Here is an 18,536-nt window from a genome sequence, read left to right on the forward strand (position 1 = left end):
ACAATCTTTAAAATCTCTTGTGAAGGGAAGTCCATACTGGCCTTGTTTCTGCTCATTTAGTAGGGAATTAAATTTATTTGTTAAGAAGGCATCATTCATTCCCATACGGGCATTGAAATCCCCTGCCAGTAAGATTTGAGCTTCCGGGTGTTCCAGGGAAAGATTTATTATAAATTGGTCTAGTGACGCCCAGTTTCTTCTATAGATGTCTGTTTTGTTAGAGGTGGGAGGTATACATTTATAATAAGCTGAGAAAGGTGGGATCTTTATAAATGAAGCAAGTTAAGGGTCATTTAGATCTGATTTTAGCGATATGTTTTTGACAAATCATCAGCCGCACTAGGCTGGATGAGAAAAGGTGACTCAGAAATGTTCTAAAACACTCAAATATTAGACTGGGGTAGTAAAACTGTGGCTCGGGAGCCACATGTGGCTCTTTCACACATATTTTGTGGCTCTTGAAGCCTCCACTGCCCTGTCAGCCAGCTTGGAGAAGGCATAAAGTTGCTTTCTTTCCATCTTTCCCTCCCTCCCCCCTTCCAATCTTGTGGGTCTCAAAGAAGCCAGGCTATGCGCAACAAGATCTAGGGCCTTCTCGGTGGCAGCACCAGAACTCTGGAACACCCTCCCAGAAGCTATAAGGGCCCTGCGGGATTTGTCGGCAGGGCCTGTAAGACCGAACTGTTTAGACAGGCTTTTCTGGTTGACTGAAAATGGGCTGCCACCGGACATCCTACAGAAGCTGGTGGTCATAGTCAGAACCCAATACCGCCAGACTGGATTGAGATAGCGTAATAGTTTTAAACTGATAAATGTATTATGGTTTTATATGTTTTATGGAATTGATTGTTTTTATGATACTGTAAGCCGCCCTGAGTCCGCTTGCGGAGAGGGCGGGATATAAATGTAAAGTAATAAAATAAATAAATAAATATCTGCGGGATCTGACGTCCATGTCTTGCGGCTCTCAAATATCTGACATATTTTCTTTATGTGGCTCTTAGATTAAGTAAGTTTGGCCACCTCTGTATTAGACCCTTTCTATGAAGGAACTCCATGCCCTATCTTTGGGGAGTGTCTTTATCTTCATAAGCACGACTCCAGCTAAAACACACTCAAAACCAATATTTTGGCCTGCCAGGCCTCTCACAGGAGGAATTAAAGCATGACCTGTTAGCTTTTCCTCCTTTCCTTTCTTCAAGGATCCTGTCTCACACAGGGGGAGTGGGGCCTACTAATTGTGACTGGCAGTTCTAATTCCTTTGCTTTCATGTAGGCTGCTGCAGTTTTTCAAAAGCTGGGGAGGAACCCTACTGTGGAAACTGCAATTTTTGCGCCGAAACAGTGTTTCCATGAAATTCAGGCAACTAGACCATTCTGATCAACTTTGAAGAAATCATCAAGTGCCCCGAGGGAAGACATGATAGACAATTATAAAATTATGTGTGGGATGGAGAGAATTGGCAAAGGGAACTTTTTCTCCCTCTCCCAAAATACTAGAACTTGAGGGCATCCAATAAAGCTGATGGGCATCAGATTAAGGACGAACAAAAGGAAATACTTTACATAGAGAGGGATTAAAAGGCAGAATTTGCTGCCAAAGGGTGTAGTGATGGCCACAGTAATGGACAGCTTTAAAAGGGGATTAGATAGATTAATGGAGGGTAAGTCTATCAGTGGCTACTAGCCATGGTGACTGAGGGGAATTTCCATGTCCAAAGACAGTTAACCTTTGAATTCCAGAGCCAGGAAGCAACATCAGGGAAAGGCCTCAGCCTCTATGCCAGGGGTGACTAAACTTGCTTAACGTAAGAGCCACACAGAATAAATGATGTCTGTGAGCCGCAAGAGATGAACATCAGATATTTGAAGAAGGAAGATGGGGAGAGAGAGGTGGAAAGAAAGCAATTTTAAACACATTCTTCAAGCTCCTGGCTAGCTTGGCTTGGAGAAGCGATTTAGAGAGAAAAGCCATCTCCAAGTCAGCCGACGGATGGCTGGGGGCTTTGAGAGCCACACAATATGTGTGAAAGAGCCACACGTGGCTCCCGAGCCAGTTTGGCTACCCCTGCTCTATGCTCTGCTGTTGGTCCTCCAGAGGACCACGTTGGCCACTGTGTGGCAGGATACTGGATGAGATGGGCCACTGGTCTGATCCAGCAGGGCTCTTATATTTTGAGAGGTCTGCTTTTTAGCTGCTTGCTGCTCTGAATCTAAAAATAAATATATTAAAAGAGTAGCAAATTATATTAAGAAGCTGCCTTATACAGAGCCTTAACGTTGATTCATCAAGATCAGTACTGTCTACTCAGATTGGCAGCAGCTCTCCAGGGTCTCAGGCAGAGGTCTTTCACATCACCTGCTATCTGATCCTTGTAACTGGAGATGATGATATTGGATTTATACCCCACCCCATACTCTGAATCTCAGAGTAGCTCACAATCTCCTTTACCTCCCCCTCCCCACAACAGACACCCTGTGAGGTGGGTGAGGCTGAGAGGGCTCTCACAGCAGCTGCCCTTACAAGGACAACTCCTGCGAGAGCTATGGCTGACCGAAGGCCATTCCAGCAGCTGCAAGTGGAGCAGTGGGGCATCAAACCTGGTTCTCCCAGATAAGAGTCTGCACACTTAACCACTACACCAAACTGGCTCTCCCAGATCCCAGGGATTGAAGGCAGATGCTCTACAAATGAGTCACAGCCCTTCCCCAAATTGTGCATTGGCAAAATGGTGGCAAACACAGGGCAGGGAGAAGAAACCTCCTCCTATCGGTCATTCCTATTGGTGGTGATAGAGGAAAGTACCGTCAAGTTGCAGTTGATGTACGGTGACCCCATAGGGATTTCAAGACAGGAGACTTGCCATTGTCTGTCCCTGCATAACAACCCTGGTTTTCCTTGTGGGGTTCCCATCCAAGGACTAGCCAGAGCTGATCCTGCTTAGCTTCTGAGATCTGGTTAGCCTGGGTCATCCAGGTCAGGGCATCGTTTCTATTAGGGCAGGTGTCAAACACATGGCCCGGGGGCTGAATCAGGCTCTTGGAGGTCTCCTATCAGACCCCCGAGCAACTGGCTGTCATCTGCTTCCTTCTCTCTCTCTCTCTTGCTTCTTTCCACATAGCAGCTTGCTTTGCAAGGCTTGCTCAATCACACAGGAGCTACAGAGCAAAGTCTCTATTTTCTCCATTGTCTGAGGGGCCTCCCTCGGGGAGGAGGGAGAGCTTGCTTGCCAGGCTCTCTCCATTGCACAGCAGAGCTACTGAGCCAAGCCTCTCTTCCTTCTATTGGCTGAGGCTCCTCCAACTTCTGGTCCCCTGGGAAAAGAAGGAAGGAGCCAGAGCTTCCTTTGCCCAGTTCCCTGGATCCCATGGGAGAAATACAATGAAAGCGCCTTTAAGACTAATGAGCGCTAACATTTTAAGCATGTTTTAAGGGTTTTTTAAAAAAAATCTTTGTTTTTGTCTGTGTCCTTTATAAAGGACATCTTTGCTACCTAATCTTAAATAGGTACATATACGACCCGGCCCAACATGGCCTCATTTATGTCAGATCCAGCCCTCATAATAAATGAGTTTGACACCCCTGTATTAGGGGGTCAAATGTTCCCATTTCTTCTCAAGTCCAGCTTTCAGCAGTGTCTGCTTATCCTCCCTCCTCAGCTTTTGCAACTTGAACCCCCGCCGTGCACCTGCAAACAACCCCATGCTGATGGAAGACAGAGACGCTCGATTCTCAAAATAAAAATTTATTCATCCAGTAACAAGAACATTGAAATCTGCACCACTCGAGAGCGAGTATTCACATTTAAAAACAGCTGAGGGTTGTGTTGGTCAGTCTATGGTACAAGCCACTGTTGGAGGGGGGTAAGAATGAAGGGCACGGTGGGAGGGGATGTAATCATGGGGGGAGTGTTTTCTGAGCTCCCCCCCTTTGAGATGTGTAGCTCCCCAGGCTGTCTCTGGAGGGCTTCGATTCTGCAAAACGCATGACAGTAGACCCCTTTCCCCAGCAGCAACTGGGTGCAGAAAGAGAGAGAGAGACACGCACACAAGACAGAGGCTGAGTCGGTTTGCTATGGTGCCCTTTCCCAGCTCAAATGTGGAGAGACGCACCCCTGTGGAAGAAAAGGAGAATCCCCCGCCCACAAGGCACCAAGGCCTGCGAGAGCACCAAGTCCCTGGATTCCAACGAGGGATTGCGCCAGGGTCTCCAGCCCGGATGCCCAACCCAGGGTCCGATGCGAAGGCCGCCCAAAAGGCAGCGCTACCTGTGCTGGAGAACCAAAGCCAGGCGGACCTTTCTTTTCACTGAAGGTAGCTAAGGCAGGTTCAAATGCTCAACAGAAGCTCAAGGGGAGGGGGTGGCATCACAGGAAGGGAAAACCTAGCCTATCCTGCCTCTCCCTGGGGGCGAGGGGGAGACTTGCTGGCTGTCAAGATAGTCAAGGCTGGTTTGGAAGCAAGAACGAGGGCTTTGCTTGGCTGGGCAAAGATGGCACCTTGCAAAGACCGATCCACGATGCCCACCTGCACCTAAGAGAACTTATTGTCCGGCAGAGGTGGACTGGCACAGGGGCAGAAAGGACAGAGGAAGCCCATTAGCCTGATATTTTTTTTTAAATAAGAAGACAGTCAAGGGGGGGTTGATGAAAAGAGGGAAACCGCTAAGCTTAGCAGAATGCAGGGTAACAAGGAGGCAGTGGCAAAAGACAGCTGTTTCGTTCCGGCGTGCACGACCCGCGAGGATCGCTTCCACGCTCACGCTTCTGTGCAAGGCACGACACAGGTTTACAGTACAAGGCAAAAACCAAAGGGGAAGGGAGCAAGAGCCGCTGAGGTTTTGGTATGCATCCCGAAGTCCATGATGCAAGAACTGGGGGAGGGGGTGGGGAAGAACCCTTCTTGTCATAAGGACAGCAGGGGGAAGATGGTCATCCACGATGCAGGAGTTGAAAAGTCCTTCTGGAAATGGAGTTCTGCAAAACAATAGCAACTCTGGACATGGGTATTGGGGGGGGGGGGAGGGAAACACCCTTCAAAACACGAATGCTTTAAGTAAATACGACATGGGCTTGAGAAACAGTACATGCAGATCAAAGTGAGTCCATCGAGACCCGGAAGTAACCAGATACTTACAATGTCTCCAAGCTGGACTTTTGAGCAGGGCTTTGTTTGTGGCAGGACCTCCTTTGCCTATTAGGCCACACCCCCTGATGCGGCCAATCCTCGTGGAGCTTACAGTAGGGCCTGTACGAAGAGCCCTGTAAGCTCCAGGAGGATTGGCAACATCAAGGTTGCGTGGCTTAATACGCAAAGGAGTTCCTGCTACAAAAAAAGCTTTTGAGGCTCAGGAGATCCAAAGAGGGCTCCGAGGCATCAGCAGGTTCCTGATCAGCAGCAGACTTCACCCCTGAGTTGCCAACCTATCGCTGAGTAGTGCTGAGACCCAATGTTCAATTTAAGAGGCGGGAGGCGAAGGAGGTTCATGATGCCCCCTTCGGCCCCAGTGGAGATAATAAATCAGAAGCAGCAGGATCTGCTTCCAGAAGGGAAGTCTGCAAAGAACATGGATCCTGAGTGGCTGACGAGCAAGAACCAGGTGTGACATTTTTGCAAGGTGAGGGATGGGGAAAAAGCAATCACAAAAAGGGGATGAGGGATGGAGGCACAGCAGATACGGAGGGGGTGCAATTTACAACTGGTGGCACAAAGCTACAGGGACAATGGTGACTGAGACCTGACAGGAAGCAGCAAGAGGAAATCCCAACCTGCTCTTCGGAAGGGAAGCCTTCCAGAAAACTCCTTTGCTAGAGCCTCAGGTACAGGGCCGGCGCTGGAGCTTTTGCCGCCCCAGCGAGGCCCCGCCCCCCCAGTGGGGGAGGGCCCCGAGCTCTAGCCCATTTGCACAACCTATTACCACGCCATGCAAAAGCCACCCCTGCTCAACCTTCCCACAGCGTGGGAAAGCCAAGCAGGGCCGGATGACCCCGTTTGCACAATGGGCTCCTCTTGAGGAGCCCGCCGTGCAATGCCGCCCCTGCTCGACTTTCCCGCGGCACAGGAGAGCTGAGCTGGATGGCCCCATTTGCACAACGGAGGAGCCCGCTGTGCGAATGCTGCCCCCGTGGGCAAGGGAAAGCTGAGCGGGGCTGGATGGCCCCGTTTGCACAATGGAGCCCACCATGCAAATGCTGCCTCTGTTCAACTTTCCCGCCAAAAGGAAAGGCAAGGAAAAGCCAAGTGGAGCCAGGTGGCCTGGGAGAAGGGGGAAGTGCTTGGAGCACCCTGGCCAGCAGGTGGCGCTCTAGGCACTAGCCTCTTCTGCCTTACGGCAGCGCCGAGTAGTTCCCTCCAGAGTCCTCCGTTCAGAAGGACAAGCTCACACGCTGCACCTGAAATCTGTCCTGACCCCAGAAGCCAGAGAGCAAAGAGAAAAGGGATCACAGACCGCGAGATCTCCCCCTACTGATCAGATGTGGAGTGACAATGTACCACTCACACAATGCCCACAGAGCGGCACAGAATCGAAGGAAACACTGGCTTCGGCCTACACGGTTGGCATGGCAGAGGCAGCCTCGTCTAGATTGAGCCTCCGTCGCTCAAAACCTAGTTTCCACTATCAGCAACAGAAACGGTCCAGCCTCCTGACAACCGGTCGAGCTCCTTAGGAGCAGAGAGGGGGCCTTGTGACTCAGGGGGCCTTATGAAAAGGGGATTCCTTCCAGGGGTCTTCAGCACCCCATCAGCCCACAGCACCTTGGCTTAGCTAAGGCCAGTGAGGAAAAACAGCACTAGATCAATCATCTTCAGAGCAGCTGGTTTGGCTGGAGGGCAAGGGAAACTGGATAAAGAATGGCATGCCAAACCCTGCCGCTTTCTCACAAGAACTGCGTTTCCTACGCAAACCCACACGCTTTTACCTGTATCTGGCCACAGCGGGCAAGAAGGAGAGGGCTAGATATCGCAGGGGCTGATTCAAGGGTAAGAGGGATGGAAAGCTAAGTGAAGGCTACGGGAGGATGTGTTTTGCGTGGGCTTCTCCCCTCTCCCGCAAGAGGAAGCTGTGGGCAGATTCCAGCCTGGTCCTAACAAGTTGCTTGCCGCAGAAGTGATGGAGGCACTTGAACCAGAGGGTAATCGAAGGTATGAAGCCACAGGGACAATCGTGACCAAGACCTGACAGGCAGCAAGAGATGAAAACAATTCCAAAGCCACAAGGGGACTACGAGTGACGGAAGGGAGAGAAAGCCTCATCTTCACCCTCCCAGACAGTGCTAAAACCAACCTGGAATTAATCCACATTCATCCTCCTACCCTGGGGGGAGGGGAGAATATTCACCCCCGACATAAGAAGCTGAATGACTGAAAGGAAAGCAAGATTTACAAATGTCTGCTAGGGTGTCCACCACAAACCCCCCATTTGTGGGACATTTCCCTCCTTTTAGAAACCTGAAAGGAAGCCAATGGGGGGTGGGAAGAGCTGAAAAGCCTTCTTTGAACTGAGGATGCAACTTGATAGTACTTGCCACTGAAAGATTGTGCAACCGGGGGCCCCAGCGAGCCGGCCATTTTATCCGGTGGGAAGCGGATTCTGAATACGTTTCATAGATGCACGGGGAAGACACCATCCAAGCCCCATCCAACCCGCCCACCAACGCAAAAGACTGGCGCCGTCGGCTCATGGGGATTCCAGTGTGCTCCTTTGGATATTCCAGTCACAACAAAAAACACGGCTCAACCGGAAATGCTTTACCGAACAGTTCCAAAACCCTGATTCTCCAGAAAAAAAACAGAATGCATCCCAAAGAGCTGAAGGCGTCTATTTGAGTTAGGAAGGATGCTGCGATCTCACGCAAATGAAATCTTTTTTTTTTTTTAAGAGCATGCATGCCTTTGGCACAAGATGGGAAGGGGTCCTGGCTTTTTTTGTGGGGGCGGGGCAGAACAAAAGTTAAGCCCATTCCAGTCTTTGCATGCAGATTGTGCTCTTCGTCGAGCTCTATTGAGCTTTCCAGTTGAGAAGAAATATACCCAACTGCCCCTTTCCCCCCACCCAAGCAAAACAAAAATGGTTGCTTAGAAAAGAGAAGACACGCTGTTACGCACAACTCAAGAGACAAATTCATGATTTCTCCCAGGGAGGAGGGAGGCAAAACCCTTCCTGCACGAAGGGCCAGGGAACATACGTAGACCGAGTCAGCCTCTGGATTGCAACGAACAAAAAGAAAGGAGGGGGGGGGGGCGCAAAGAAGCTTTACAGGAGGGGGAGGACAGGGGGACCATTGCTTTTGTAGGATCAAGGAAGGGAATGGGGGGGGGGGGAGGAATATGGCCACAATGCTCTGAAAGGCCTACAGCATTCTTCAAGTAATGAAAGGGTTAAAACCCTACGAGGAAATTTGTTTTAAAAGAACACCCACCCCACAACCACTGTCTTTTTTTTTTTTTTGAGATCGCTCTGATCTCAAAAAATACAAACCGTAGCCCCCCAAAGCGGTGCGTTCCCCAGTGTAAACTGCAGGGGAATCGAAGGGGGGGGGGGCGCGCGCACCGATGGGGAGATTTCACCCTTAAACGACGCCCCTTCCCTCTGCGGCAAGGCCACGGATGTTGCTGTCCCCCAAAGCTCCTAAATTTTGCCTGTGCTTTTCAGACGCCCAAGCTGGTTTGTTGCAACCTAATGGGAGCTAAAACCGTGGGCCAAAGCAGGAGGCTGCAGGAAAAGCTTTGCTACTGGTTTCGAAGGAGCCAGGATTCCAACCCGCCTTAGCCCAGATCTGGAAGTACCCCTTACATAATGCAGGGGTTCTTTTGTAGCAAGAACTCCTTTGCCTGTTAGGCCACACCCCCCCCAGATGCAGCCAATCCGCTAAGAGCTTACAGTAGGCCCTGTAAGAAGAGCCCTGTAGCCTCTTGGAGGATTGGCTACATAAGAGGGGTGTGACTGAATATGCATAGGAGTTCCTGCTGCGGGAAAAAAAAAAAGCCTTGCATCGTGGACCTGTGAGTGCATGAGCTCCCTGGGCATATCAAAGCGTATTTGGAAGAATTTGGCACACGCCTTCCTGTGTCCAATAGGCACTTGAGAGTCCTGGAACTCTCTGGTGACCTCCTGGCTGTGTGGCAAAACAGCCTTCCTGCCATCTCTGTACAGACTTTGCCGAACGCCGGCTGCTGAGCTACAAGGGCGCGGGACAGCTCTGCCATTGGGCCAGCTGGAACAAGGATGGCGGGAATGCAATCCGGCTGGCTGCTCTCGTTCTCGTCCGAGTGGATAGCGCTCAGCTCTTAAGAGCTCGCAGGAAACGGCTCTGGGAGAATGAAAAAGGGCGACTCTTAAGTCCTCGCCCTCTGCCGTTTCCCAAAGGAGGGTGTTCTGTTAAAACAAAGTTTAAAAAAAAAAGTTGAGGTTTATTAGTTAAAATATTTTTTTTCTATGAAAATAATAAAACTGCAGCTTGGCAGTCACTCATACCGCCGGTGGGTGGGTGGGGTGAGGTGGGGGAGGGGAGGACCAAGAAACCAGCCACCTTGAAACCTACACGCAACAGGAACGAGTAAAAATGACAAACGTATATAAAATTAACCAATAAAGTGCATGTTTCAATATATATTACATCTGCCCCATCTGAAGAACGCAACAAGGGGGTTGCCAAAAAAAAAATGTCAAAGGTTTGTTTCTCTCTTTTTAGGGGAGGGCCAAAAGGGGAGGGGGCGACTGAAGATCACATGGTGTTATACAAGGGATTGGTTGTACGTTTCCTGTCGTTTGCTTTTTTGAGTCTCCTCGGCAGTCGAGTTCTACCGTGTTGGTACCTGGGCACCACAGCCAGCCTCGGGGGCGCTGGCAAACCAGGCAACCCGGCTGCCTGGCCGCTAGTCAATTTAGCTTCGGAGAGCGGCCGAGTCAGGCTGAACTCTTTGGCATATTGCGCCGGAGGCCTCTCGACCGGTTTGCTGAGGGCGACACGTTCCGTCGTCTTGAGCGGCTCCACGAAATGCACCGTCAGCTGGGGGGCCTGGGGGACAGATGGCAAAAGCGTCGCGCCCGGGCCTTGTGTGCTGTGCTCCGAAGCAAGCGTGGGCCCCTTCTGGCCACAGATGGCAGGAAGCGGGTCTAGGGAGGAGGGGCTGGGGGAGAGAGCGTCCCTGCAGGACAAATCGTCCTTCAGTAGATCCAGGCAGCCCAACTTGGCTAAGGAGGCGGATCGTTTCATGTGGGAAGGCGGGGTGAGGCCCGCTTGCCGGATCCGGGCCTCCATTTCCTTGGCGCGCTGTTTCACGGAGCCGGGACTGCCGCTAAGGTCTTGGATGCTGTCGCTGCTGGAGCTGTGGGGGAGGCCGCAGCAAAGAGGAGTGGCGGACGTGGCTTCCGGAGCTCCCCCGGCCCACGGATCTAGCTTATGGGGCACGTTCAAGTCCCCCGGGCTCCACTGCACGACAGCCCCCTCGCTCCTTCGGCGCACGGCCGCTCCTCCCCTCTCCTCAAAGGCAAACTGTCCGTTTCCAGCATAGCCCCGCGAAGGGGCTGGCTCGGGGTCTGAACTTGTGCTGTTCTGCGTGACCCCCTCTAAGCAAACAAAGTGCTGGTGGGGAAGGCGATCCAAGTGTGGGGCGGGCGGACAGTTCGCCCGGTTCGCTAACTGAGAGGCTTCGGTGTCCATCAACGCCCCGATTCCCTCCTCCTCGGGGCTCCCCAAGGAGAAGACGGCTTTCTTGAAGTCTCTGTGCTCCAGGATTGAAGGCCTCAATAAGGGGCACGCTGCCCCCACCAGGTCAACGGGGTTCTCAGAGCACGAAGGTGCATTACAGTTCTCATCCACCACTGACACTGTGCCTATTACGGAGGCTTTCTCCAGCACCTCAGGTTCAGGACTCTGCTCTGCTGTTGGGAGATCTGCCTCAGGGAGGCTGGACGACCTTGCCACATGGGTGTACTCAATGATCTCGATTCTCTTGGGGAGGAGGCAAGGAGCGGGGATCTTCTCGTTGCCTTCCACCAAAACCACTGTCCTGTGCTCTCTGGCGAACCCTAGTTCCTCTGTGCGAGAGCCCTCCGATCGGTCATCCTGAAGCGGAGAGATGGGCAGAACGGGGGGCTGTTCAGAACCAGCCTCGGTACCGGTGTTCCCAGCTCTCGTGGATTCCTTATCCCTGGAGATCTGGGCCGGCTCGTGGGATGGTTCTTCATCCTTGCCCTTCAGGAGAACGTCAGCTGCTGCCACCGATTCGATCTTGGAGTTCTTGCGGGCAGGTAAGGGGGCGATAGGGGAGGCATGCTGCAGTTCCTGCTCCTGTCTGAGGCGCTCCTCAAACTCCAGGGTGGCACGCCGTACGGAGCCCGGGCACCATTTGGGCCCAGGATTCAGACGAGTCTCTGGCGGGTCTTCTGGCAAATTGTCGCTCTCTTCAGATTCCAGCTTAGCACCCGACGTCTGTAGGACCGATGTACTTTCTTGATCCAGTTTCAAAGACTCTCTGGCTGTCTCCTTCTGCAGTACGCTGACCCCTTCCCCTTGCTCAGCTTTCCCAGACTTATTTTCCCACGCCCAGACGGATTCTGCGGGCAGCTCATGGACTGTGTTCCTCTTGGAAGCTGGGACTTGATTGTTTAAGCTGTCCATTTTTGCCGCTCCCTGTCCCACGCCCTGGTGGATTGATTCGATTTCCGTGACTATTTCTTTCACCGAGATGGAGTTTTCGGAGTGAGATCGCGTCAGGCCACTCAAATGGTCCAGTTCGGAGAGCTTAGGGAGAGAAAGCAGAAGGAAACAAGGGGATGGCTGTTAAGAAGAGATCGCAACCATTTTCACACTACACAGCTAGAACTCTGATTGTTGAGACAGAGGGCGTATTCTAGTAAGGTCTTTCTCCCCTGGAACACCTGTATGAAAGATGCCACTATTACTCTAGTGTAACGGTACAAAATCTGAAGGAATTTACCTATCGCATTTTGAAAACGGGTTGCTTTTATTTTTTATTGGAAGTCCATCCACGGCGGGTGGTATTTGTGAGTTTCTTGCATTGTGCAGGGGGTTGGATTAGATGACCCTGGAGGCCCCTTCCAACTCTCTGATTCTATGATCTAACCCAGCATCTTGTTTCCAATAGCCAGCTAGATATCTCTGGAAACCCATAAGCCAAGTGTAAAAGGGGTGATCCCAGGGAAGCTGTATATACCCTGAAATGGTGTCTGAAGACAGTTTTGGGGTGGATACGGAGTAATAAACTGAAGCTTAATCCCAACAAAATGGAAATTCTACTGGTGGATGGAAGACCTGATCCGGGATTTAAAGTGCACTTCTCTTGAAGGAACAGGTCTCTTAGTCTGGGAGTGTTCTTGCATCCACCCTACTGCTGGATAAGCAGGTGGCAGCTGTGGCCAGGTGTGCCTTTTGAATCAGCTTTGACTGGTTAGCCTGGACAGAAAAGATCTGACAGTTGTGGTGCAGGCCCTGGTTCCATCTAGATTAGATCACTGCACTGCATTGTACATGGGGCTACCCTTGAAGACTGTCCAGAAACTTCAAGTGGTACCAAATGCTGCGGCCAGGATGTTGACTGGAAAAGGCCCTAGGGGCCATTCCACTCCAGTCTTCGCCTACCTACACCAGCTTCCATTTGTGTTTGGGCACAATTCATGGTGCTGGTCTTGACCTTCAAACCCTTATACGGCTTTGAGACCAGCATCCCTAGATTAGGTAGGTGGCAACCCAGGAGTAGGCCTTCTTGGTTGTGGCACCAAAGCTATGGAAACCTCTCCCCAGGGAGATTCATCTGTCCCCTTCTGCTGAGGTCTTCCACCAGACTTTTGGTTTCATCTGACATCCCATCAACCAGGAGTGGCCAAACTGCAGATCAGTAGCCACATGTGATTCCTTCACACATCTTATGTGGCTCTCAAAGCCCCCACCACCCCATCAGCTGGCTTGGAGAGGGCATTTCTCTCTTTAAAACACTTCACCAAGCCAAGCTCAGCCCTCAGCAGCTTGGAAAATGCAATTAAAGTTCCACCCCCCATTCCCCTTCCTTCCTTCCTTCCTTCCTTCCTTCCTTCCTTCCTTCCTTCCTTCCTTCCTTCCTTCCTTCCTTCCTTCCTTCCCTCTCTCATCTGATATTCACGTCTTGCGGCTCTCAAACATCTGACATTTATTCTATGTGGCTCTTACAGGAGAGGTAGAAAGAGCCCTGTGGTGCAGAGTGTTAAAGCTGCAGTCCTCAGCTCTGCTCACGACCTGAGTTCGATCCCCGGCGGAAGCTGGGTTTTCAGGTAGCCGACTCGAAGTTGACTCAGCCTTCCATCCTTCTGAGGTCGGTAAAATGAGTCCCCAGCTTGCTGGGGGGAAAGTGGAGATGACTGGGGAAGGCAATGGCAAACCACCCCGTAAAAAGTCTGCAGTGAAAACACTGTGAAAGCAACGTCACCCCAGAGTCAGAAACAACTGGGGTGCACAGGGGACCTTTCCTTTCCTTTCCTTACATTAAGCAAGTTTGCCCCCCACAGTCCTCAACCCCTCCTTCAAAGTTTTATGTTCTGTAGGTATTTTAACTCTGTTTTGTAGCTCTTAAAAATGGGTTTAATGTACGTTTGGGAGGAGAGATGATTTTCTTGGTTTTAAATTGTCGTTTTAGAATCTATGCTAGCTGTTAGCAACCTTGGTGGCTCTTGTAAGGGCAGAAAGGAGAGATTCAGATTTTGTGAATGAATGAATGCCCTTGCCCTGCAGCCTGTGCCCAGAACCCGGAATTCTGAGACACAGACCCAAGGCACGTGGAACTATCAAGACAGACTGCTGCTGTCACATCTCTGTTCCTAGGATACGAAGACTAAAGGGGTGCACGTGTATTACTGTGTAAATCTACTGCAGCAAACACACAAAGGAACCTTGCAGCACCTTTATTGGCTCGATCCTGCACATTTCTGATTTTGGAACAGAAAAACCACTACCGTATGCACGTCAGGGTCTTTTAAGCCCCAGGTGCGCATATGTATGTAGTAGAACCAGTTCGGTGTAGTGGTTAATTGTGCAGACTCTTATCTGGGAGAACCGGGTTTGATTCCCCACTCCTCCGCTTGCAGCTGCTGGCATGGCCTTGGCTCAGCAATGGCTCTCACAGAGTTGTCCTTGAAAGGGCAGCTTCTGGGAGAGCTCTCAGCCCCACCAACTTCACAGGGTGTTTGTTGTGGGGGAAGAAGATAAAGTTGCTTTCCACCCCTCCTTCCTCATCTATTTTCTTTCTTTCCTTCTGTAAGCCGCTCTGAGACTCTGAGATTCAGAGTGAAGGGCTGGGTATAAGTCCAATATCATCTTCTTCCTATATCTGAGTGAACACTCCCTTCATGCATTTGGTAAAACCACTAAAGCTGATGCTTCGGTAAACCTCATGGTCATTCTGGTAACACAAGATGGCTTTTTATGGGTTTTTTTTAACCTGTCTTCCATGGCCTTTTCTATCTAGTGTGGTGGTCATCTTTACCCATCCTCAGGGCTTTTTTTGTAGCAGGAACTTCTTTGCATATTAGGCCCACCCCCTGATGTAGCCAATCCTCCAAGATCTTACAGGGCTCTTAGTACAGGGCCTCCTGTAAGCTCTTGGAAGACTGGCTACATCAGGCGTGTGTGACCTAATATGCAAAGGAGTTCCTGCTACAAAAAACCCCCTGCCCCTCCTTGGTAGCAAAAGCCTATAAAGCCAACAAAGTGTTTGTGGCTATCTCTCCTGGACTTTTTAGGGAAGTCTTTCTACTTTCCCTGGGAAAGATTACCTTGCTTTCTCCCTCCCCGGCAACTTTCCTAACATTCGCTTAGCTCTCTTCAGTTTCGAAAGCAGGGGTGGCCTTAGAAACTTAGTGTAAGAGCCACATAGAATAAACACCACATATTTGAGAGCCATAAGACAGGGAGGGAAGGAGGGGAAATAGATGGAGAAGGAAGGAGAGGTAGAAAGAAAGCAACTTTAACTTTAAATGCATTCTCCAAACCACTGGCTGGCTTGGCTTGGAGAAGTGATTTAAAGAGACAAATGGCTTCTCCAAGTTGGCCAAGTGGGTGGGTGGAGTCTTCAAGAGCCACACAATACGTGTGAAAGAGCCACATGTGGCTCCTGAGCCACACTTTGGCCACCCCTTTTCTAAGGGCATCAAACGTAAGTTCTTGTCTGCTGCCAGTACCTTCAGGTGTTCCTCCTCTGCTGAAGACGCTTCTGACATCAGCGGGGAATTGCCTGTCGAGTTGCTTCGCGGAGCGTCTCCCACGGGATCCGAGGGCAGCAACTCCAGGGCTGAGACTTTGGGGAGACCGTTCCTCCCGCCTCCCTGGTCTTCCGTCCTCGAGTGGGAGAAGGCTCGTGACCTGCCCTCCTGCGAAAGCTCCACAAACTTCTCCAAGGCGCTGAAGAAGTCGATCCTGTCCGTGCTGAAATCCGTGCTCTCGGGTTGGGAGGGGAACGGTGGGCTCGGGGAGTTGCGATTGGGAGACTTGGGAAGGTCGTGCAAGCAAGACTCCAGTTCTTCCACGGGGACCAAGTGGACACTCCCGTCGCCTTGCTTGAGGGCATCTTTCTCCAAATCGTCCACCGCCAAGTCCGGAAACTCGGCGGCCACCTGGAAGGCCTCTCCGTGCTGCAGCATGGCCTCGGGCGCTCGGCAGTTGTCCAGAGGAAACTTCGGGTCGTCTAAGCAACACCCGGAAGGGCACCCGTTGATGCTGTTCAAGTTCAACTTGTCCTCCATCTGCTCCGTGCTAAAGTCTCGGGAGGTGATCTCCAGTTGGATGACCCTCTCCCTCCTGCAGAAGTCCTCCATAGCGTTGGCACCTAGATGGCACCGGCATTCGGTGGGTGGGCCGGCTCCTGGAGATGCTGACGAATGGAGGCTGTTGGGGGTCTTGTTGTCCGAGATCTGGTCTGCAGACGTGGTGATCTCCTTTTTGCTGACCTCCATCCCGGACTTGCCGATGGGCTCGTGGTGGTCGGAGAGGTCGCTGTCGGAGTGGGACCGCCATAGCTTGTTATGCCGCTGCTTGCTGGGGGAAGGAAGGATAGACAGAGAGGGTCACAGAAAGGTCTGAACCACAGCTCTTCCCGTCTTCGTCAAGGCCAGACTTCTCTGCAAAATCATTTGCGAAGAACCTCTGAACATATATGAACATATGAAGCTGCCTTATACTGAATCAGACCCTGGGTCCATCAAAGTCAATATTGTCTACTCAGACTGACAGCAGCTCTCCAGGGTCTCAAGTTGAGCTTTTCCATGCCTATTTGCCTGGACCCTTTTAGGTTGGAGATGCTGGGGATTGAATCCAGGACCTTCTGCTTACCAAGCGGATGCTCTACCACTGAGCCACCATCCCTCCCTATAAGAATATGAACATATGAAGCTGCCTTATACTGAATCAGACCCTCCCTCCATCAAAGTTAGTATTGTCTACTCAGACTGGCAGTGGCTCTCCAGGGTCTCAAGCTGAGGTTTTTTACATCTATTTGCCTGGACCCTTTTTTGGAAATGCCAGGGATTGAACCTGGGAGCTTCTGCTTACCAAGCAGATGCTCTACCACTGAGCCACCGTCCCCCTCCCTATAACCATATGAACATATGAAGCTGCCTTATACTGAATCAGAACCTGGGTCCATCAATGTCAGCATTGTCTACTCAGACTGGCGGCGGCTTTCCAGGGTCTCAAGCTGAAGTTTTTCACGCCTACTTGCCTGGACCCTTTTGAGTTGGAGATGCCGGGGACCTTCTGCTTCCCAAGCGGATGCTTTACCACTGAGCCCCCGTTCCTGTTTCCTGCCTCACTGAAAGCAGACTTTATCCAAGTATAATTGGAGTGAGGGCAATACTCTCTCTCAGCTGTGGAGTCTTGTGAGCAAAAATTCTACTTTGTGAGCTAAAGGCCTTAAAGTTGTGAGCTCCTGCCTCAATTAGCTAGCTTTGGGGCCATTTGTCCCGAGTCAAAAATGGGTGAGCTGGAGGCTAAAACACTCTGAGCCAGCTCACACTAACTAAGCTTAGAGGGAACACTGAGTGAGAGCAGATCCTCCCCACCCCCATCACCCTTCTCTCCTTTCACCGTCTCCTTTTGGTTCCACATTACACTTGCAAACGCCTCCGGGCAGGGACCCGCCTCCTTGAGCTCCATATATGGAGAAGAAAACAGAGGCCTGCACCAATTTGGTGTAGTGGTTTGGTTTGGCACCAGTTTGGTGTAGTGGTTAAGTGTGCGGACTCTTATCTGGGAGAACCTGGTTTGATTCCCCACTCCTCCACTTGCACCTGCTGGAATGGCCTTGGGTCAGCCATAGCTCTGGCAGAGGGTTGTCCTTGAAAGGGCAGCTGCTGTGAGAGCCCTCTCCAGCCCCACCCACCTCACAGGGTGTTTGTTGTGGGGGAGGAAGGTAAAGGAGATTGTGAGCCGCTCTGAGACTCTTCGGAGTGGAGGGCAGGATATAAATCCAATGTCGTCTTCTTCTTCTTCTAATTGAAACAACAGGACCAAGAGAAAACAATGGTGCAGAGGGAATTTATTCCAAAATATTATAACCCCTATCAGTTTCACATTAAACTTCTTCAGCGGGATATATACACATGTTAAAAAAAAGTCCGAACACCTTTTCACTGTTTCTTTTAATTATTTGCTTAAAAACGTATCAAAAGCAACGATTTAAAAACATGGTTAAAAAGCTAGAGTTCCTGAGCATGCACAAAGAACACTGGATTATTTAAAAAGGTAAAGGTAGTCCCCTGTGCAAGAACCAATCATTTCCAACTCTGGGGTGATGACGTTTTCATGGCAGACTTTTTACAGGGTAGTTTGCCATTGCCTTCCCCAGTTGCCTACATTTCCCCCCCCCCCCAGCAAGCTGGGTACTCATTTTACCAACCGTGGAAGGCAGATAGGCTGAGTCAACCTTGAGCCGGTTACCTGAACCCAGCTTCCGCCGGGATTGAACTCAGGTCACGAGCAGAGCTTGGACCGCAGCTTATCACTCTGCGCCACGGGGCTCCTTATGCTGAATTACAAAGAGCCACCCAAAAACTACTAAGAACTTAGAATACTGATACCACAATTATTGCTGGTGTGTCAAAGCAAGAGAGATCCAGAGCTATTAATTTTGAAAAATTATTCCACAGAATGAATAAGCCCATTTTACCAAAACCTAGATCAAGACGGGTGGCTGTGTTAGTCTGCCTGCAGCAGAAGAAAAGAGTGAGAGTCCAGGAGCACTTTAAAGAATAACAAAATCTGTAGCAGGGTGTGAGCCTTCACAAGTCACTGCTCACTCTTTCAGAGACCCTTCAGTTACATGAAGAAGTGAGCAGTGACGCGCGAAAGCTCACACCCTGCCACATATATTGTGAGCCTTTAAGGTGCTACTGAACTGTTGCCCCCTTCTATACTGTCCTGCGGAATATAAACAGGGGAGCGTTAATATTTTGCAATAAAAGCTTCTTCCAGCTGCACGATCGTTTTTTTTTCCCTCTGCTTCTTCGTTCTGCATATAGATAAGGCCGTGCCACTTGCACCAAATCTATT

The 18,536-nt window shown here is 50.7% G+C and overlaps 1 protein-coding gene across 4 annotated transcripts in view; it reads right to left on the bottom strand.

Moving 5' to 3' along the window:
- Nucleotides 1–9,685: 9,685 nt before the first annotated feature.
- SSH2 (slingshot protein phosphatase 2) overlaps nucleotides 9,686–18,536 on the bottom strand; it is a 182,669-nt gene continuing 173,818 nt past the window's right edge. For all 4 annotated transcript variants that reach the window (XM_060259128.1, XM_060259127.1, XM_060259125.1 and 1 more), the window contains 2 exons: nucleotides 15,173–16,025; nucleotides 9,686–11,747 (listed from right to left, as the gene is read on the bottom strand). In XM_060259128.1, coding sequence (XP_060115111.1) covers nucleotides 9,726–11,747; nucleotides 15,173–16,025 — 2,875 coding nt within the window. In that variant the 3' untranslated portion in view covers nucleotides 9,686–9,725. The remainder of the gene's footprint in view (nucleotides 11,748–15,172; nucleotides 16,026–18,536) is intronic.

Source organism: Heteronotia binoei, chromosome 18, assembly GCF_032191835.1.
Source record: "Heteronotia binoei isolate CCM8104 ecotype False Entrance Well chromosome 18, APGP_CSIRO_Hbin_v1, whole genome shotgun sequence".
Lineage (NCBI taxonomy): Eukaryota > Metazoa > Chordata > Lepidosauria > Squamata > Gekkonidae > Heteronotia > Heteronotia binoei.